Raw genomic sequence first — 20,617 nt, forward strand, 5'->3', positions numbered from 1 at the left:
TGATCGAGGACGACTCGAATCCTTTAAATAAGGTAGACCCCACAGCCCGTGTAAGCCCACGAACTTGAAATCCGCCTAGGCCCATACCATTTCCGCCCAGCCCGCTATGGCCCCGGCGACCCAATCAATTTTTTTTTTTTTGTTGGAATGCAATAAACTCGTGGGTTTGGGTTGGAAGCAGAAGCAGCAATGTGGAGAGACAAGCCACCCGGTTTGAAGATCCTGTGGGTCTGGACCCTCGGCACCGCCGCTGGTACTACTCCTATCAACTCTACTCTACTCTATCCTCCTTCTCTGCTCTTTCATATGCTAATTTTCCGTCTCCTTTTTGTTAGTTTTGGTTGCGAATGTGGTCAGGACCAGGATCACAGACATGGACAAAGTTATCAACAACACCCACGAGCATCAACAACACCAACTCAGCGCCGCCGACACCGAAACACTCCCGGAGCCTCACTCCGGTGAACTGAAACCCCAGTAGCTACTTGGGCATCATTCCCAATTTTGTATCAACGCTCGACTCTTTTGTAATGTGAATTTCATATTTCAGGATTTCATTTTGATTATGTTGACAACTGCTGCTTTACTAGAATCTGCTTCTTTCCTTATACTAATCAGGTGTCATTACTCTTATCCCTAATTCCTTCTTGCTATGTCAGCTGCTTCCTGTCAAGACTAGTCAATTAGGTCAATAGTTAGAGCTGCCCACTTTATTGGAATATGAACCAGTGATAGCTTTAGACCGGTTGTAGCAAATGATCTCTCTTATCATTCTTCTTTGTGTTTATGAAGACAATAGGTTATCCAATGAAACATGATTTGGATGTGGATGTGCTGCTTTGAATTTCTTGTTTGATTAGCAAGACTTTAGTACTCAGAACTTATTAAGCTAAATTCATGTTGGCCTGCTCTAATGAAGAAAAAGAGAGAAGAATCTTCATAGTGCTGGGTTATTATTGCCACTGCTTTATAGAGTCTGGTTGGTAATGCCAGCAAATTTCATAATCTCCTGTATCAAAGTTATATGCTGTTCCATTATTCTGGATATCCATGGTTCCTGCAGTGGTAATTTCATTACGCTACTGAAGAGAATGACTCAGATCTGACTGAATCCTATACTTTTTGCTAAATGCTCCTTATCTTTGTTTCTATTTTTCTATTGATTTCTCTATGTTAACAAAGAGCACCCTTAGTTGCCTTATGTTAACGTATTAGAGGAGGAGCACCAACGATCACTCTATGTTAACATGTAAGAAGAGACTCCAACTCTTCAACGCTTTTACAATGATTCATCTTGAGGGCCAGCCCTGAGTCCTGGTAGTTTAGGCAGGGTAGAATCATAGAACATCTTCCTTCACTGAATTTGCTTCTTCCATCTATGTGTTCTTGAATGCTGAGTGATCACTGATACTGTATGATACTTTATCTAGTATTAGTGCAGGGTTGATTTATATTTCCTGCAATTTGGGTGATAATTGCTCTGGTTTGTCAGATTGAATGTGGGATAATAGTATCAATCCAAATTTATGCTAGCTAAAGAAAAGAAATTGAATTTGTTAGCTGGAAGAGCCTCATGCCAGAAGCAGGGGAACCAACTTTAATCTCTTTAGGTGATTGCTCTTGCTATGGTTACCTGAAGGAATTGGTTGACAGTGAAAAAGAGCAGGAGCACTAAAAGTCCAAAATCCTCCATGCTTGGTAAAAATTTGGAAGAAAAAAGGAAGAAAAGACACGGTGTTGGTGGTGGTATTGGCAAAATTGTTTTTAGGCTCTCATTTTCCCTCATTTTGATAGGTTTTTGCATTAAATTTGTTTTATGTGGAATTTTCCTTTTTCCTTTCTTTCATCTTTAAAGGTTGTAATCATACGGAGATCGACCCCAAAGACAATTTTGTAAGCCCAAAGACTACTCCACAAGGGGGAACTTCAATCAACATCGATACAAATTTGGGTATAAGAGTTCAACACTTATACCGTGACTAACTAGGCCACAAGTGATGGTTGACTTACTTTGAAAGATTATTAGTCTAACGACATTATTATTTCATTTCTCGTTGATTGTTTTAATGGTTAGTTTGTTAAACCAATTATATGATCGAACATCCAAGACGACCAAACACAAAATCTCATTTAGCATCTTTAAGAGATAAATCATTGCACATACCAAATCTTGGGAAATCTTTCGAAAATGAGACCTCAAAACTGTTCATAAATTCATTTGGACTTGATTGTCAAAAGAACCAAAGGATTGCCAACAAGGTGTAGTTGGCGTCATTATTTATTTTCTTTTTATTGGTTAATACCTAATAATTATTTTTTCCTCTCTCAAGTCTCTAATAAATATCAGTGTCCAATCCACCACTGCAACCCCTTATTCTTCTTTCCCTTTATTTCTCTGTGTCTCTCTCTCTCTCGAATCAAAAAGGGGTTCTCAAACGCGCCGAGCCTACCTCACCGCCTCCACTCTCCGATCCCTCTTCGTCTTGGTTTATGAGGTCTTACCCTTTCTCTCTCTCCCTCTGCTTTGCGATCTCTACGTCTTTGCTTTTGATTCCATGTCACAGATCTGGTTCTTTATCTAATTCGATTCTTGAGGCAAAGATTGGTTGTTTAGGTTGGATTTTCTTTATGGGTTTTGCCTATGTTGGGTTGTGTGTTCAATTTGTTGATCTCATCTCGCTATTTCCTATGTAATTTGGCACTGTTAGGTTTACAATTTGATTTGGATGTTTCTTGATTTAAAGAAAGGAGACATCTTTGATTCTTTGAAACTTAATTTGAGCTCAAGATGGGACATTTATTATGCTTGTTGTTTCTTGTGGTATGGAATTGAAATTGGATGTGAATTATAGTTATGATCTTCACCTCTGATGGTTCTTTCAATCATTTGTGTTTAATTGGTGTTACTGTTTGGTGTGTGTTCCTTTTCTTTCAATCTGCTTTTATGTTTTGGATACGTTTATTGAGTTTGGATTTGTTTTTGTATGTGCAGCTCGAAGGAGAGACCCACTCTCGGGTAAGTCTTGCTACATTCTTTGTGTTGTTTGGATATGCTTTTTACTTATTTGTAATCAGACTTGAGTTTTATTTAACTCTGCGACAATAGGGTATCTTAAATTGTTAAACTATAAGAACTAGTTTTTCGTATATCGATGATAAGTCTCATCAATGAGTTATGCATCAAATAAAAGTTTGAATTGAGTGTGCTATATAGTTATTTGAAGTTCTGGACAGTTTGTCAAATTTAACTAGAATACAGTGACTGAATGTTCTCCCCGACTCATTGCTGTGTTTTTTCGTTTCTCTCTGTACAGTGGCACGCGGATTAAGACCCGCAAACGGAATATTGCAGCGCCCCTGGACCCTGCAGCTTTTGCTGATGCAGTGGTCCAGATTTATCTGGATAATGCTGGTGATCTGGTAAGGGTTTAGCTTTGCACTGTTGATCTAGTTCCCTGTGTCCTTTTGCTTTGTCAGTTGGTCATCTGTTAAGATTTATTTGTGCAGGAACTTATTGCCAAGAGCATTGAATCTTCAGACCTTAACTTCTCAAGATACGGTGACACCTTTTTCGAGGCAAGTTCTCTTAATGCTTGGGTACTTTTTGTTGTGGTGTTTTATGCCAATTGGTTATGATTCTTTGGTAGTTTCTGTGGATATTTAGCACCAGTTCAGATGAATGATCATTTTCTGCTTTGAGTCTGTTTATCAATTACAATAATGCGACTTAGGTCTTACTATTTGTACACAATTGTAGGTTGTTTTCACCGGGGGCCGTACACAACCTGGAACAACAAAACCTGATGAGGGGGAGCGCCACCCCTACTCTGTACTAGAGTCTGAGCCTAGACGTGAAGTCATTATACCTTTTGTTATCTACATACAAAAGATTTTGAGGCGGAGGCCATTTCTGATAAAGAATCTTGAAAATGTCATGCGACGTTTCCTTCAGTCATTGGAGCTTTTCGAGGAAAATGAAAGGAAGAAGCTGGCAATTTTCACAGCACTTGCATTCTCTCAGAAGCTATCAGGACTTCCACCGGAGACTGTGTTCCAGCCAATGCTCAAGGATAATCTTGTCGGCAAAGGGCTAGTTCTATCATTTATAACCGAGTTCTTTAAGGAGTATCTGATTGACAATAGCCTTGATGATTTGATTTCGATTCTGAAACGGGGTAAAGTGGAGGATAATCTTCTGGACTTCTTCCCAGCCGCCAAGCGAACTGAGGAGTGTTTCTCTGAGCATTTCACGTAAGTTCATGTATGCTGATAATAGTTTTTTAACTCGTCCACCTTGTGACACAACACACATTTTTATTTTCTAATGTCATAGCTGATACATTTGACACAGTAGAATCGATGGATCTCAAGTAGCTTTGATCCATGAGTGTTTCAATTCACTGCTAAGTGTTGGCTGCCAGAAAATCTCTCTTCTATGTCTGCTTCCTCACATCTCTGATTTTGAATAAAATAAAGAGGCTTCATGTTTCATTCTGGTTAGTTTCGATAGGAATGATACACATTTGGCTTGTCAGTGGTTGATAATATATCTTGTAAAGAAATCCTTATGGCATCCCCCGTACTATGTAAATTTTATTAATGGGTTTTCAAGTGATTTCATGTTTTGATTAAAACATTAGTATTGGGTTGCTGACTCGTATTTCGGTATGTTTATGCCAATTTTCAGCAAGGAAGGGCTAGTGGCCTTGGTTGAATACAATGAAAAGAAGATTTTTGAGGTGAAGCTTAAGGATATGAAATCTGCTTTGACAACCCAGATAACAGAGGAAACTGATATTGCTGAAGTCATAGAAACTGTGAAGCAGCGTGTTAAAGACGCCAAATTGCCAGATGTTGAGGTTGTGCGTATCCTGTGGGATGTCATTATGGATGCTGTGCAGTGGTCTGGTAAGAATCAGCAACAGAATGCCAATGCAGCTCTTCGCCAGGTATGCCTGAATCTTATATCCATATGCTCAGTGAATTTAATAGAGCTGTAAATGACAAAAAGAATTCTTCCAATGGTTAGCACTGAAGCAGTTGAATGTAATTTATGAGCTCTGAAAACACTCGAAAAGGAGCAAAGATCTGAGTTAACATGTTTAACCAAATCTAAATACTGAAAGCAGAAAACTATATATGTTTAACCAAATGTAAACATATATGTTATATGTTCGTGTTTGAATAGAATTGCAGGCTTTTGTGTTCGTTATTGTCTAATGGGCTTTGTTTACAATCGAAAAACGCAGGTGAAGACATGGGCACAACTGTTGAATGCCTTCTGCACCAATGGGAAGCTTGAGCTGGAACTGATGTACAAAGTTCAGATGCAGTGCTATGAGGATGCTAAGCTGATGAAGCTGTTCAGTGAAATTGTTAGGTCTCTGTATGACCAGGATGTGCTTGCAGAAGACACTATCCTCCATTGGTTCCGCAAAGGAACAAATCCCAAGGGCAGGTAGGGTTTTGTTCTCAACTTAGGAACTCACAATTATATGATTTGGATTAATGTTACTATGTCACAGATACCAGTGTTCTGTTGTGCAAGTTTTTACTCTTACAAATATCTGGTGGAAATTGGTGCAGGCAAACATTTGTGAAAGCCCTGGAGCCTTTTGTGAAGTGGCTGGAGGAGGCAGAAGAAGAGGACTAGTTGCAGCTTCCACTGATGTTGCCACACTGTTCACTGTCCTGTCGTACTATGTTTTATCTGTTTTTCTAGTTTTATGAGAACCCAAGTCACAAATATTCTATATAACCTACTAAGGTTTGGTGTGGCTGTTGAATGATGATGATGATGATGATGATGATGATTACATTATAAATAATCGATGCTTTTCGTGTAATTACTTGTTTATATAAATTTTGCTTCCTTGTTTATATAAAGCAAGTATAAATTGCATCCGAATGATCCGATCTTTATAATCAGAAAACTGGATGTTCTTACGCACGAAACTAGATGCCAAAGCTCTGATCATAAAAAAGTTGCCCAAAACTAGATGTCTTGAGAGGAGAAGTAAAATGAAGCTGTGAAGAACAATAGTTCAGAGCAGAAATTCAATCACAATTCTGAAAGCGAGGCAATGTACTTATAATGACTCACTAAACAGATCAGAAATGCCGGAAACGCATTCGGACAGGTAGGGGCAATAATGACTTTTTATCCCTATTGTTCAAGCGCTGAACTGTTTGGCGATCACGTGCCTGATGCGTGGGAAATGAGTGAAGAGTGGGGAGTGGTAGTTATCTGATGTAGTCATCCGTACGTGAAGTCTCGATGGCGCTCAGAGTTTACTGCACCACTCCCTCTCCCTCTTTACTCTGCAATGCAACTGCCGCGTCCTCCCACGCGCTCGATGCCTCCCTCATCCAACGCGCCGTTGTTCTCGCCGACAAATCCGCCGGCTTCACCTCTCCCCACCCCAACTTCGGATGCGTCATCGCCACTCCTTCCGGCAAAGTCGCCGGCGAGGGCTTCCTCTACGCCCAGGGCACCAAGTCCGCCGAAGTCCTCGCCGTCGAAGCCGCCGGGGAGCTCTCCCGCAAAGCCACAGCTTATCTCAACATGGAGCCCGGGGACTGCCACGGCGACCACTCCGCCGTCTCCGCCCTCATTCAGGTCTTAACCTTGTTTCTCTTTCATTCTCAGTCTCTCAATTCATGATTGGATTGGATTAAATAGTGATGGTGTATTGGATTGGATTGGATTAAATAGGGTGGGATTGAGAGAGTGGTGATTGGATTAAGGCATCCATTGCAGCATCTGAGAGGGAATGCAATAAGGGCTTTCAGAAGTGAAGGCTTGCAAGTTGACGTGCTCGGTGAGGACCTCAACACCAAGCTCTTCGAGGTCTATGTCTTTTACTCTCTTCTTTTTACCTTTTTACTCTTTTTTTTACAGCCATTGCTTACAGTAACATGAAATTAGCAGGAAGCACGCAAGTCGTGCCTTGTAGTGAATGCTCCTTTGATTTGTAGAGCTGCTTCTCAAGTCCCCTTCTCTGTTCTCAAGTATGCTATGACCCTTGATGGAAAGATTGCTGCTTCCAGTGGACATGCCTCGTGGATTAGCAGCAAGACTTCTAGAAACCGAGTTTTTGAACTCCGGGGTAGAAGTGATGCCATCATTGTAGGGGGAAATACTGCACGCAGGGACAGTAAGTGTTTGTGATTGCTCATGTTGATAGTATACTAGTTGGAAATGCTCAAGTCTAGCTCCTTTTATTATGAATTAGATCCGAGGTTAACTGCAAGGCACGGAGGTGGCCATATGCCCATGCGGATTGTGATGACACAGACGCTTGATCTCCCCGAGGAAGCAAACCTTTGGGACACCTCTGATGTTTCTACTATAGTTGTGACACAGAGGGGTGCGAGAAGGAGCTTTCAGAAGTTTCTTGCGTCTAAAGGAATTGAAGTCGTGGAGTTTGACATCTTGAACCCCAGAGAAGTAATGGAGTACTTCCATGATCGTGGTTATCTTTCAGTTTTGTGGGAGTGCGGAGGGACACTAGCTGCATCTGCTATTTCATCTGGAGTAATACATAAGGTTGTGTTCTTGCTTCTTGTGTCTGTATGAATTTGTGTTAATCTTCTACTTTTGTCTGCTTAAAACTGATGAGTAAGGAATGTTGGTACAAGTTCAGTAATATATTGGAGAAAAAGGTGAAAACTTGTTTTTCCATTGTTTTTGGCACGCATAATTTTGGTTTTAGTAATGCATTTCATGTGTTGCAGGTCTTTGCATTTGTTGCTCCTAAGATAATTGGTGGAAGAAATGCTCCTTCCCCTGTAGGTGAACTTGGGATGGTTGAAATGACACAAGCCTTGGATTTAATTGATGTGTGCTATGAACAGGTTGGTGGCAATTGTCGGTATATTCTTAAAGTTCCTTTCCCTTGCTTTGATCTTGTGTTAATCCTATGTTTCATCTCCTCCTTGAATGGGTTTGTTGTTTTCCCTGTTAACCTACAAATTAATTATTGAACTCTAGATTATGTTTGATGTATAACATTCATAATACTGACATTGGTGAGGATTTAGGGATCTATAATTCTACATTTGCTGCTGCATTAAATTCAAAATCACTTTTATACAATTTGCTAACTGAGGTGTAGAGTTTTCTCTTTCACTAAGTAACTGTACATTGAATGTGGGGTAGTTCTGGGACAAATGTATGCTGCCATGTGGTTATACTTGTAAGTTTTGATATATGGTCCTACAAGGCTATAAGCTAAACCTTTAGCAAGCTATAAAGCTAATCTTAATTTACCCTTACTAAGGAGAAACTCTAACATGTGATTATGTGAAACTCACTGATATACTTTTTATAAAAATAAATAAAAATAATCTACTTAATATATGACTCAGACAAGTTCTTTTTCATAAAATCAACCCCTTGAATTTTGTTTATACTAGTTTCACATGTCATGGACAAAGTCTTAGGGTCTTTTGCAAAATTGGGCATCGGATACAAGTCATTATGTAAAATTACTAAAGAATTCTCCTGCATTTTGATTGTTTTGTTTTATGCTTCTGAAACTTGAACGATAGGTTGGACCTGACATGCTTGTTAGTGGTTTTCTTCAACCCATACCAGATCTGACTCCTGTGATTCCATCAGTTGATGAAACATATGAAATTGATCCAACTGTCACTCCTTATGACTCAAGAATCATATTCTTCTACAAAACATGGGATCCTTATGGTGCTTTCTCGAATTTCTCTCCTCACCCAATTAAGATGCTTGATGTTGATGGTGCTTATTCCACTTGGTTGAGTGTAGAGCATTACTACCAGGTACTTCTTTTTCTGCATGAATCTTCTTGTCATCTTATTAAACTGGCGTAGTTCTCACAAAAGAAGTACTAACATCAGTAACATGTAGGCTCACAAATTTGTTGGGGTGGATGATCCTGTGGCACGAGATTGTGCTGAAAATATCAAGACTGCAAAAAGTCCAGAAGAAGCAGCACGGTTAGGCAGGTCAATGCAGAGGCGGCACCCTAATTTGGTATGGATCTACATAGATCTGATTGATTTTGCATTGATATCAACATCAGGACAAATGATCCAATCATGTTACGTCCAGCAGTGGTCATTTATGTTATAATCCAAATGTTTCCAATATTATACTACAAACAGAATAACTTTATAGATTTTAGACTCGACTCAAATATTAGAAAGGTGGGATATGTTGCAAGCTGGTTCTAACATCTTGTATGTGCTTTGCAGGTAAGATCCGATTGGGAAAGTGTCAAGATTGATGTGATGTACAGGGCACTAAAATGCAAGTTCTCAATATACCCACATTTGAATTCTATGTTGCTGTCAACTGCTGGTTCTGTTCTTGTTGAAGCTTCACCGCATGATCTTTTCTGGGGTGGAGGCCGGGATGGGGAAGGCCTAAATTATCTGGGGAGGCTTTTGATGCAGTTGAGATCAGAGTTTCTTGGTGAGTCCCATACTTTAAGCGAGAGCTCATGCTTAGGTGTATAATTTATAAATTAGTTTATTCACATACCCAAAAGAAAAGAAAAAGATGTATGATTTAAAAAACAAAGGATTATAGTTCTTTCCTGTAATTTTTATTGTTCCTTCACAGTAGAACATGGAACATGTATATGTAAATGAAGGAGACAATGGTCTGTATGATTGGGGTGTGGTTAGGTTCACATTGTCATGGGTTAAAGTTATAAGTTATAATAACCTTAATCTTGGAGTCAATCACAGAGTTAAGGCAAGGTGAATAAACCTTAATCTTGGAGTCATGTATGATAATTATTATATAATATGCTGGTAACGGTAAAGCTTGTCTGCTGAGTTTAACCTCTTCCTACTTCCTAGTACGAGTTTGATTTCAATTTCAGATATAGAGACATCTTTCTTTCGGTTTCTGTTACATTAACACATGCATTGTAACAGTAACAGCTACTAGCTCAATTAAGCAATTTGTAAGAGCTTATGTTCTCTTCTCTCTTCTCTAACATTGTATTTACCTAGACTGAAAAGGAATAGGAATAGCAGAGGAGCCAAATTTGACCAATCTGGAACTGCATGCATCAGTCTTTTCTACACTTACTGCTAGTCAAGTCACCGGTACTGTACCATTTCAACTGGAAATTCCGATGGACATGCATGGTGCAAAGTCAGATGAGCTGAGATCGAGGCTGAGTTTGACAGAGTGAACAAGGATGAGGAATGGGCTATTCCTTTCATTAAACTAATCCCCAGCTAGAATAGTTATAGCAGACCACAAGTAATCAATAAGGGAGTGCCATGCCTTGTTCCGGATGAGGCCAGCAGTTCGTTCGGGGCAGGATAGAATCGGACAAGCCCTGTGCTGTAAAAGGTTGAACCAAACATATTTACACAAAGTCCCTTAGAAATGGGATGGTCACACACACCTTGTCTTTCTATTCACACGTCATATTTGTTTTTTAATTATTATAATTCGATTTAATTTACAAACTATACTTGATCATTTGCTTCATCATAGATAAAGTGTGTCATATTGAATAAAAATGCTTAAGAAATCCAGCCATTCCCATCATCGCAAGAAAGGCCAAAAACCTAACGCGTTTCTAATGCAACTTTGTATACATACATAAAATACAAATGTTATTACCTAGCTATACATTGATCGAAAATGAAACTCCAACAATCAAGTGTTAATCATGATCTAAAATAAGAATATATTCTATTTGTTCTACTTGACAAACAACTTAACGTATCACATTGTTTGCGTGATTTAGTTCTTTAATCTAAATGTTATGCACATATGTTTGTGTTTCTATTGTCACGACTACTTCTAATGGGATGGAAAGTAACATTGATTTTCTTGAGGCCAAAAAGAAAAGAAAATATAATGGAGAGTTTATAGAAATAATGCATGGCTGCATGCAAAACGTGACTGATTAATATATATAGGAAAAGGGCAGATTTTTGTTGATCGGGGATGACGATGTGATTGTGACTAATCTTGACTGATTGAAATTTATAATTTAGATTAATCACTAGATTGATAATGATGTTCATGTCCTCGATCATCACTCGTCACCAAACAGCCATCAGACACATGACTCCTTTTCTAACTTGGCAATAATGCAACTTGCATGATTTCTCTCATCTTTAATGTGAACAAATTCATCTTGTTCAATCAAAAACAAAGATTCCTGTTCAAAAAAATCAAAAACAAAGATTTCAGAAATTAATTTGCACTGCAACAAATCATGTCCTGGATCGCAACTGTAATGTGCTAATATATATAGAGCATTTTGGTTAAAAGAAGAAAAAAAAAGGGTTAATTCTCTAATAATATTGCCAAAAATGGATCCCTATTATCCAATATTCAGGGTACGAAGGAACCCAGAGAGCGAGTAGGACGAGAGTGGCCACGTAGAAATGAGTCGGATACTCACATTTTCAAGGGACATGATCATGTGTTTCATAGCTGTTACTGTAAATGTATGCATATATATAAATTGTATGAAGAGAATCCAATAATGCAATTACCCATCTTTCTCCTGCATTTACTCATTTCATTGTTCAAATAAACAACATCCATCTATTATCTATATATATAACCAGAATTGATGTGCAACTTCTATTAGCTGCATATTGTTGTATCCAAAACTTTATCCACAGTTTTATCCTTATTGGTATTACCACTCCATTTTCACTCTCCTTCATGGCTTCATCCCTACGCGAACCCGGAATCTCACTTTTCATTAGAAAAATATATAATGGAATTAGCAGCATTATGATCAAGTGCGGTAATTTCTTACCCGCCAAAAAACAAGGGGAAGATTAGATTGAGACAAGATATGAGAATGCTGCTTGATTAAAGATAAAGTAATGGGTAGGAGAGTTTTCCATAAAAGTATGGTATTTCCAATTCCATTCTTTGCCAATAATCTGTGAATGGATAGATACAATGTATACATATTTCCTTGGCTGTGAATGTGATGGATGGACATAACCGAAATTCAACCCCATTTATATATGTTGTTGCTGCTGTTGTTGTTGAAGAAGAAGAGGAAGTGTAGAGTCTCTCTCTCTCTAGAAGAAGTACTGTGTGTTGGTTTCTCTCTCTAGAAAGTCAGGTCGTAGTATTACAAAGAGGGAGAGAGCGAGTTTGTTTGCAAAATATAATTTGGGTTCTTGTTGGTGGTTGCGAATATTTCTCAACACGTTCAAAGTCTTTTTCATTTCTCTCCCTCTAATTTTGGCTCTATTACCCTCTTCTTCCTCTCCCTCTCTCCCTTTTCCATCTTTGCTTTCTCACCTCAGCTCAGCTCTCTCTCTTTCTCTCTTCCATCTATACTCAAATCTCCCTTCTTTCTTGTTCGCATTCCATCAATTCAAGCTCAATCTGATTCAGCTACCAAGCTCAATTTCTGGTTTGCACTGGTCACTACAAGAGAGTTTTTGTTGTTGGAATTGGGTGGGATGGGTTTGTGATGACAAGGTAGGCCTAGGCCTACACTTTTTATTATTTAGATCTGCTTTTCAATATTCATGTCATGTCATGTCATGTTGTACTCGTGTTTGCTTTCGGTTACAAACTGTGAAATTGTGAGTTGCAGGTTGTGATTGATCTTGGAATGGGGGCAAGATTGTGATCGGAAAGACTCAGTCTTGCGCTTTGGGATCCGTGAAAAGGAGAAAGGGGGGTTGAAACAGCTCGGTTGGTCTGGAGTGCATACTCAACATAATCAGGGCCCTGAGAATGGGTTCCTGCTTGTCCGCCGAGAGCAGGAGCCCAATGGCCTCTCCTTCGCCGGCCTCTCCTGGCTGGGGTGGTGCCTCCCGCCGCAGGAAGACCTCTAAGAAGAAATCTACTTCCCGGAGTTCTTCTTTTGATTACCGCCGGGAAGACCCCGCCCTGCATCGGATTCCGGGCAGAGTCTTCCTCAATGGCTCTACTCAAGCTGCTTCTTTGTTTACTCAACAGGGCAAGAAAGGGACCAACCAAGATGCCATGATTGTCTGGGAGGTTAGCTTTCCTCTCTTCCCATTTATTTAATCCATCATGTTGTGAAAATCATTTATTTTATTTATGCTTTCGTAGATTCATTTCTATGTCTGATTGCTAGTTTTTCCTCTTTTCATTGTGATATGGAACTTTTTTCGAAGATTTTCAGCTTAAATATTCGACAAACCTGCCTTTTTACCTTCAAATATCAAAATCTATTAATTCTATATGTTTGCTTGATACAAGGGGTTTAGAATTCAGTTACCAAGTTCATTGATCTTGAAAAACTTCTGTGACTTTAACTTTAACAGCACCTGTTTGAGCAATAGTATTATTTGTCTAACTCTACTTACTGTGATCTTCAGAATTTTTGTTCAAGAACAGACACAATTTTCTGCGGTGTTTTTGATGGTCATGGTCCATATGGTCATATGGTTGCAAAGAGAGTGAGGGATTCGCTTCCTCTCAAGTTGAGCTCCAATTGGGAAGTGAACATAAACAGTGAGGAAGTTCTCAAAGAGATCAGCCCTAATACTGCTGGAAGCTTGAATTCAGATGATGCGGCAATTGTGCCTGTTGATGAAGATTTCAGGGCCTCCATTGACAGTGAGGAATCAGAAAAGCACCCTGAGATCTTTCACACATTGAAAGAGTCATTCTTAAAAGCTTTCAGAGTTATGGACAGGGAACTACGAATACAACCAAGTATTGATTGCTTTTGTAGTGGGACAACAGCAGTAACTCTAGTTAAGCAGGTGGCTTCATAATCCCTTGACTTGTCCTGATTTGATGTTGGTTTTAGTGAGGTACTGATCTTGATCATGCATGTATTGGCATGTTTCTCAGGGTCGGGATATAATTGTCGGAAATGTTGGGGATTCCAGGGCAGTTCTATGCACAAGAGATAAGGATGACACTCTGCTGGCAGTTCAGTTGACTGTGGATCTCAAACCAAATCTTCCAGGTACTATCTTTGTCGTTTGAAGGCAAGTGTTTGGGCTAGTTATGCACATGTGTCTGTATCTGTATCTGGGTTTATATTTTCATGCATAAAAAATCAATATTAGCATTCTCCACTGTCATGACTTCTGACATGAAACATGTTTAATTAATTTCACAATTCACAAAAGAAAGAGATGTAAAGAAGTGTTTATATGGGCTGTTTCAGTGGATGTGATCTACAATTTCGAAACTGTAGTTTTCACCATTTAAGTTCCTCTTGGCCTTCTCCTTTTCTTGTTATGGATTTTGACGAAACCTTCAAACCTAGTTACATTCTTCCCAAGATCTGATCTAGTCAAGCATTAAACGATGTTCCAAAGATGCAGAAGTTCACCTAGGTGTCATTGAAGTTTTGGAAAAACTATGTTGTTAGGATGACTTGTGTAAATGGACTTGCGCGAGACATCCAATATTGCAGACTTGATGCTGTCTGCAGGATTTCTGTTGGTGTATAAGTCTGTAACACCAGCACTGTCATTGTTCATGTATTCATTTCTTGCCTACTTAGTTTCTGAATCCATTTTACTATGTACCACACTCTCATCAAAATTTGAACTGGAAAAGGGAGGAATTGAGACCAAACAGTCACATCAAGGTTTCCAAAGCTCCCTTGTTATTTAGTAATGGAATAAATTAGTACATGTGCACAAGTTATCCATTGTGTCATCATATTGGTATCCTTAGTCCCTCTCTGTTTCTGTTTCTGTTTTGTTTGTACAGCGGAAGCAGAAAGAATACGGAAGTGTAGAGGACGTGTTTTTGCTCTTCATGATGAACCAGAGGTTTGTCGGGTCTGGCTACCAAACAATGACTCCCCTGGTCTTGCCATGGCACGGGCCTTTGGAGATTTTTGCCTCAAGGATTTCGGTTTGATCTCAGTGCCTGATGTGTCTTATCGGCGTCTCACTGAGAAGGATGAATTTATAGTCTTGGCCACAGATGGGGTATGGAGCCACCTAATTTGAAGCCACTTACATATTAAATATGATATTTCCCTTCCTTAATCCTTTCCTATTCTCCCCCCTGCTTTTTGAATCTAAAAAGTTAAAACTTTTTGGCAGATTTGGGATGTTCTGTCTAACAAAGAAGTGGTAGATATAATAGCATCAGCCCCTGCACGCTCCTCTGCAGCTCGAGCACTGGTTGAGTCAGCAGTTCGGGCCTGGAGACAAAAATACCCAACTTCAAAAGTAGATGACTGTGCTGTGGTCTGCCTATACCTCGACTCAGACGGAAATAATTTATCAACTGCTGCTAATAATAACTTGAGCGAGCAGCATACTGGGGTGGATGATTTGAATGCTGGGAGTGAGAATGAAGAAGATATCTCTGGCCCAACTTCTTTTGTCCGCCCAGGTACTGTCCGAAATGGTGAAGAGATTCTTGAAGACAACGAAGATGTAGAGGAAGAGAGAAGCAAGGAGAATGCTACAATGAACTCGGAATTGGGTGTAGACTGGTCTGCTCTGGAAGGAGTTTCTCGTGTTAACACATTGTTGACTCTGCCAAGATTTGTACCTGGAAAAGAAGACATTAAGGCCCGGAACAAGGTTTGATCTTCCATTGTTCCACAAAATTTGTTTTGTTATTTTTTTTATTTTTTATTTTTTATAGATATCTTCCTTTCCTTTTCGTTATCTCCAATCCTGTTTTCTTCTTCTTCAAAACAATTGTGATTTGTAGGGCCATCAAAGTTAAAATTTTGACCGGAGAGGGGGGCCCTCCCGACTATATTAGCATGTCTGGGAAAAATTGTCCTTTCTATTGTGGGTAGAATTGGAATTTTTGTAAAATCCAACTCTCCGTCGTATTATTTATTTATTTGAAACAAATTCATGTGTATTATGTTCATAATAATCTTGTGATAATGAAGCCTCATCTTAGTTTCAGTTTGAAAGGTTACCCTTGTCCTCTTGAGATGTAATGTATGCAATGTTGTTTCTAACTAGGTCCCTTTGAATTTGAATTTGCATTTGCAATGAAGATATTTTAGCTAATTAGATAGCTTTTCTTGTGTGTGGGTTGTTCCTTTCCTGACAGTTTTCAATGAATTGATTGGTGGAGATTAATGTGGATGAGCAAAATATGTATTATGCATCTTTTTGGTAGCTAGCTAGCTATGTTGCTATCCAAGTGGGAAGTTGCTGATAGTTATACCAAGAGTGAAAAGGAGCTGATTTTTTGCTTGACTTTCTATGAAGCATCCATAATTTGCCCATATATTGTCATGATCAATTGATATTCAAAACCATATCGAATAATGTAGTATGTACCCTAGCTCCATGCTTCAGGACCATCAGTGACCACACTAGCTACATGCTATTGAATTGTGAAAGCTAGTTTTCCCACCTTAGTAATGCATTTCCCAAAATTCATGAATTGAAGATATTATATGTAGTGGTGGGTGAGGTACTGATTGAGGGTGTTATTTTCAATCAATTGATGGAATGTCAATTTGTTCAGAAATGGAAAATTGTGTTGTTTTTCCTCATTTTTATTTTAGGGAATTCAATTTGAAAGGTGCATGCAGGATTCTACATGTGGTGATGGAGTGTGTTGTTGTAGAGGTTCTGGTGCCATTTATTGTCATAGTCTCATATAGTCATAGACAAAGACACCCGCCTCAATATGTGCATGAATATATATACAGAGAGGTGGATGCTAGACATTAGACTGCCACTATTGCGTGGTAAGGCATGGGTAGGTTGTGGAGTTTGTTGCAAGTTGAACTACTAATTAAACCTTTGGTTGAGGTTGAGGTTGTGAATGTGACTGGCATTAACCTCTTCATTATTAAAGTGATACATGTGTGTTTGCAGTTGTTGATGTGAGATAAGGAAACAAAGATGTGTCAATCAGGTGCTAATGTTTTATTTGATTTCATGTTGTAAAGATTGGAAGTTGATAGTAAGGAAGTTGCCTATATATATTTTCAAATATATGTAGAAAGATAGAGAATGAATGCGGCCGCTGTGTCTGATTTGCCGAAAATGATGAAGGTGGTTCAATGAAAGTCTTCTCTTCCCCGGTCACCGGCCATGCTATGCCGTCATATATACGATCGATCATATTGGTTTTCCTTGCAACCAGCGGCTGTAGAAGTCGAGCGCCTCCCGTGGCTTGTATTCAGGGACGGTGTGACCGGCTCCCTGTATCCCCACGCCAACGCCACCACAAGAAATCAAACAAACTTGATCAGAGTATAGAAACCAAAACCAGGCAGAGCCGTTTCCTTGGCATTACATTGAAAATCAAGGAAGCTTTACCAAAGCAGAAAATGATATAAAGCATATACAGAGACGGACCTTGACAGTGAGAAAGGTGAGGTTGTTTTCATACGCTTGCAAGTATCCTGCAACTTGGTCATTGGATTGCCAAGACCTCCATTGGTCTATAACTTTATACCCAAGTGAACTAGTCCATGCCTGGCTTCCAGTATATGGCACACACATATCGTGGTCTCCACTGAAAATGATAGCTTTGTATCCTCTGGTTGTAAGGTTTTTGTGGTAAGGGATCATACTTCCAGCATTACGATAGTAGCTTATTCTACCTGTGCATAATTCCCAGGGACCAGACACGCTTGCCTGCAAATATATTTGAACGTACTTTCAATGAGGGAAGAAAAGGATTTATGGCATATAGTTATGTACAGCTGAACTAATCAGCTAGCTTACAGGCTTGGCATGAATTGCTTCCCTAACTGCTGGGTCGTTCAGCCATTTAGTAGCGACTTCATCATCCTACATATTAACATTAAAAGTCTGTTTAACTACATGCTCATCATAATTTTAACTAGCTAGGTGAAAGAATGTCAACCATGGAAGTGTGAGTTACTTACAATGCATGGGACATGAACTGAGTTAGATTGAGCAGCTAGCTGAGGCCACAAAGGGACTAAACCATCTTCTACAGATACCCGATAAGGCCAAGCGCGGCCAAACATCCTTTTTCTCACTCCGAGAGGCTTCTCAGATGACTTGCCTAGTTGCTGAAAGCTTAAGGGTAAGTTGCTGCTTTTGGTTGTTGTAGAAGTAGTGTTCCCTGATTTAGTTCCAGGGTCGTGGTAACAAGGCTCAAGGACGTTGTAGATATTTAGTCCATCAAGAGCCTAATACAAACATATACAATCAACATCATTTGTCATCATCGATTATAGGTTAAGCTACAAGCATAATATAGGAAATGGTTTGAATGATTAAGCAAAAGAACTGATCGCAGATGTTATGTATATATACCTCGCTAACTAGTTGAAGTTTCTCATTGCACTTGGCACTTGATGAGTTAGAGTAGTTGATCCCACATTCTTTTATCACTCCCTGCATTAATATCAATATTTGTCATGCACCAAACATGTATATGATCCATGTATTGATGTAATAATTTTGCTTCAGATCGACATGAATGTACCTCATAAATTTGATCTGAAATGAGGGCCATCCCATGAGCAAAAGGGACTAGAGCATTGTTATCAAAGTTTCTGTCTGTGACTCCATTCCCCACCATGTAACCCTTGAGATTTAGAACCGGTTTTGTTCCATTTTGTATACCTAGTAGTTGTAAGCAAGATCATCCATCAGTAATATAAATTTGTGATGAGATTGAATTGAGCATAATTAAGGTAGGCCGATATATATGGATACAGAAACAATTGTGTAGTACGTGTTTGTTACCTGTGGCAACTTGAAAGGCAAGAGTAGGGACATAGACTCCGGCATAAGACTCCCCGGCAATGTAAAACGGATTGGAAAGAAACTCGGGGTACTGCTTAAACCAGCTGAGCAGGAAGGCGTGGGTGTCAGAAGCAGTTTGAAGATCCCCAGTTACGTATTGGCTTTCATCTTCTGAATAGGAAAACCCGACACCAGCAGGAGAATCCAGATACAGTATGTTGGAAACCTAATAACATAAATAAACTCAGTCTCATTTGATTAGTCCAGCTTCTAGCTAACTACTAAATTACTTGGCACAAATATGATTGACTCAAGGATCAAGAGAATCCTGTCTCGACTCTCTTTATGCATATAGATAGATATACCTTGGACCAGCTGTAAGGATTAAGATGTAAAGTGGGCAATGATCCTCTTGATTTTTGTTCAAAATCGAAAGGCCCTGTACATAAAAATGACCCAATTATATACGAGTTCAGAGGTGATAAACTATTTTCGCATATATGTGCGTACTCAGATCCAGGGATTCATGAGTGTCCCATAATCCTAGTATGAACATTTACTATAAACACCTAATTAATACTCGAATTGATCAATTTCTAAAATGATAGTTAGTTTGAAATAATATGGTAATATCGAATCTGTCATGAATTAACTGGATCCAAAATGTGTTACTCAATTATAGAAAGGGCTCTGCTACATAAGATGTAGACGTGAGACCAACATAATTGAATATTATACACCTAGCTAATTTGTATCCAATGATCGATGTGTTGAACAATTCTCAACGGTACCCGTGAGTGCGTGACCCAAATGCAAGTAAGCAACGCAATGCTAGCTTATTGATAGACCCCAAATTAATGATAAGATGACAATGACTATACACACATTTCAGTCAAGTGGCATATACAGCGAAGCCAACTTTTTTGGCTGCACAACATTCTTCTGTCTAATTATTTTTTTTGTTTTATACGATTCTTCAGTTTATCTTTAAGCTCTGTCTTTAAGTTCGATATTTATTTATAGAAACTAAACAAACGTATCTCGCAGTTTTAATATTCCGATACACTATCAAAGTTTGGCAACTCTTAAACGTGAACTATTAGGGGCAACTAATTTATGAAAATTAAGAAAAAAGATTGACGTCCAAATAAAAATGGTAAGCAGAAGCGTGAATTAGAGTGAAGCCGAAACATAAAATGGAGCGTCTAGTCTACTCTGTATACACTACTAAACATGGTAATGTATAGGGAGGAGAGTATAGTGTATAGAGTAACGTACCGTGTTCGTAGACGAAACCGTCAAAGCTGGAGCAACCGGGTCCACCATTGAGCCAGAGGACAACAGGATCGTCTGCCGGGTTCCCTTCTGAGACGACGAAGTAGTAGAAAAGATTCTTTTCGCCTATGCTTACATATCTACAATACGATACACACAGACTTAAATCAGTGATCCATAGTCAACCATTCATTCATTCTCATTTTGGATTTCAAAGATATGATCCTACCCCATTTGATAAGATATACATACGTACTGTATATACACAATGATGATGAAGAAGAAAACACAAGGATTACATATACGAAATCAGGTTTGGTTGCTTACCCGGAATAGTGGTTGGACGGAAAAGTGCCATTGAAGCCGGGAAGCTGGGTGACAAGAGAGGCTTGAGGAGCGGCCTCAGTTGTCGTTGTTGTCAAGCTTATGCATATGAGTATTGTGATTGAGATGCAGGTGGGAACTGTATCCGCCAAGAGTCTGGCCATGGCCTGGCCGGAGTAGTAGTGCTTGAGAGAGAGAGAGAGAATTGGAGAAACGAGGTTTGTGTGAGGGAGAGAATGAGAGAGAGATAGAAAGTGGGCGGTTGGTTGGTTGGTTGGTTGGTAAAACCAATGAGAAATGAGGAGGAGAATTTGAGAGAGAGAGAGAGAGAGAGAGAGAGAGAGAGAGAGAGAGAGAGACGAGAAGA

The 20,617-nt window shown here is 39.3% G+C and overlaps 4 protein-coding genes and 1 non-coding gene across 5 annotated transcripts; 4 read left to right on the forward strand and 1 right to left on the reverse strand.

Moving 5' to 3' along the window:
* The first annotated feature begins 166 nt into the window (after window positions 1-166).
* On the forward strand, window positions 167-1,042 carry LOC101314289. The gene is made up of 2 exons (XR_184848.1): window positions 167-253; window positions 336-1,042. It is a non-coding gene; the product is annotated as an uncharacterized LOC101314289 (transcript).
* A 1,321-nt stretch (window positions 1,043-2,363) lies between these two features.
* LOC101314578 (basic leucine zipper and W2 domain-containing protein 2-like) lies at window positions 2,364-5,842 on the forward strand. The gene is made up of 8 exons (XM_004302116.1): window positions 2,364-2,495; window positions 2,993-3,016; window positions 3,315-3,420; window positions 3,508-3,576; window positions 3,758-4,251; window positions 4,688-4,949; window positions 5,250-5,458; window positions 5,587-5,842. The coding sequence occupies exons 1-8, from the start codon at window positions 2,491-2,493 to the stop codon at window positions 5,651-5,653; spliced, it is 1,236 nt and encodes a 411-aa protein (XP_004302164.1). The 5' UTR covers window positions 2,364-2,490; the 3' UTR covers window positions 5,654-5,842.
* Window positions 5,843-6,277: 435 nt separating this feature from the next.
* LOC101308200 (riboflavin biosynthesis protein RibD-like) lies at window positions 6,278-10,209 on the forward strand. The gene is made up of 8 exons (XM_004304769.1): window positions 6,278-6,619; window positions 6,716-6,850; window positions 6,932-7,157; window positions 7,236-7,549; window positions 7,738-7,857; window positions 8,554-8,799; window positions 8,888-9,013; window positions 9,235-10,209. The coding sequence occupies exons 1-8, from the start codon at window positions 6,278-6,280 to the stop codon at window positions 9,496-9,498; spliced, it is 1,773 nt and encodes a 590-aa protein (XP_004304817.1). The 3' UTR covers window positions 9,499-10,209.
* Window positions 10,210-12,234: 2,025 nt separating this feature from the next.
* On the forward strand, window positions 12,235-15,870 carry LOC101314864 (probable protein phosphatase 2C 33-like). The gene is made up of 6 exons (XM_004302117.1): window positions 12,235-12,469; window positions 12,588-12,997; window positions 13,342-13,731; window positions 13,823-13,940; window positions 14,699-14,922; window positions 15,040-15,870. Exons 2-6 carry the CDS (start codon window positions 12,731-12,733, stop codon window positions 15,532-15,534), a joined length of 1,494 nt encoding a protein of 497 aa, XP_004302165.1. The 5' UTR covers window positions 12,235-12,469; window positions 12,588-12,730; the 3' UTR covers window positions 15,535-15,870.
* A 958-nt stretch (window positions 15,871-16,828) lies between these two features.
* On the reverse strand, window positions 16,829-20,448 carry LOC101315158 (serine carboxypeptidase-like 20-like). Its single transcript, XM_004302118.1, has 10 exons — window positions 20,254-20,448; window positions 19,930-20,066; window positions 19,017-19,090; window positions 18,652-18,877; window positions 18,389-18,528; window positions 18,217-18,297; window positions 17,820-18,089; window positions 17,656-17,721; window positions 17,284-17,565; window positions 16,829-17,127 (listed from the first exon to the last, which is right to left on the reverse strand). Exons 1-10 carry the CDS (start codon window positions 20,412-20,414, stop codon window positions 17,044-17,046), a joined length of 1,521 nt encoding a protein of 506 aa, XP_004302166.1. The 5' UTR covers window positions 20,415-20,448; the 3' UTR covers window positions 16,829-17,043.
* Window positions 20,449-20,617: the final 169 nt, after the last annotated feature.

Source organism: Fragaria vesca, linkage group LG6, assembly GCF_000184155.1.
Source record: "Fragaria vesca subsp. vesca linkage group LG6, FraVesHawaii_1.0, whole genome shotgun sequence".
Lineage (NCBI taxonomy): Eukaryota > Viridiplantae > Streptophyta > Magnoliopsida > Rosales > Rosaceae > Fragaria > Fragaria vesca.

Coding starts and splice junctions, on each gene's coding strand:
- LOC101314578 (XM_004302116.1), top strand. Junction 3,577..3,757: donor ACGGTGACACCTTTTTCGAG/GCAAGTTCTCTT, acceptor ACACAATTGTAG/GTTGTTTTCACCGGGGGCCG. Junction 4,252..4,687: donor TGTTTCTCTGAGCATTTCAC/GTAAGTTCATGT, acceptor GCCAATTTTCAG/CAAGGAAGGGCTAGTGGCCT.
- LOC101308200 (XM_004304769.1), top strand. CDS start 6,278: ATGGCGCTCAGAGTTTACTGCACCACTCCCTCTCCCTCTTTACTCTGC. Junction 6,620..6,715: donor CCGTCTCCGCCCTCATTCAG/GTCTTAACCTTG, acceptor TGGATTAAATAG/GGTGGGATTGAGAGAGTGGT. Junction 7,858..8,553: donor TTGATGTGTGCTATGAACAG/GTTGGTGGCAAT, acceptor CTTGAACGATAG/GTTGGACCTGACATGCTTGT.
- LOC101314864 (XM_004302117.1), top strand. CDS start 12,731: ATGGGTTCCTGCTTGTCCGCCGAGAGCAGGAGCCCAATGGCCTCTCCT. Junction 13,732..13,822: donor CAGTAACTCTAGTTAAGCAG/GTGGCTTCATAA, acceptor CATGTTTCTCAG/GGTCGGGATATAATTGTCGG. Junction 13,941..14,698: donor TCTCAAACCAAATCTTCCAG/GTACTATCTTTG, acceptor TTGTTTGTACAG/CGGAAGCAGAAAGAATACGG.
- LOC101315158 (XM_004302118.1), bottom strand. CDS start 20,414: ATGGCCAGACTCTTGGCGGATACAGTTCCCACCTGCATCTCAATCACA. Junction 18,878..19,016: donor ATCCTTACAGCTGGTCCAAG/GTATATCTATCT, acceptor TTATGTTATTAG/GTTTCCAACATACTGTATCT. Junction 18,529..18,651: donor TGCCTTTCAAGTTGCCACAG/GTAACAAACACG, acceptor TACAACTACTAG/GTATACAAAATGGAACAAAA.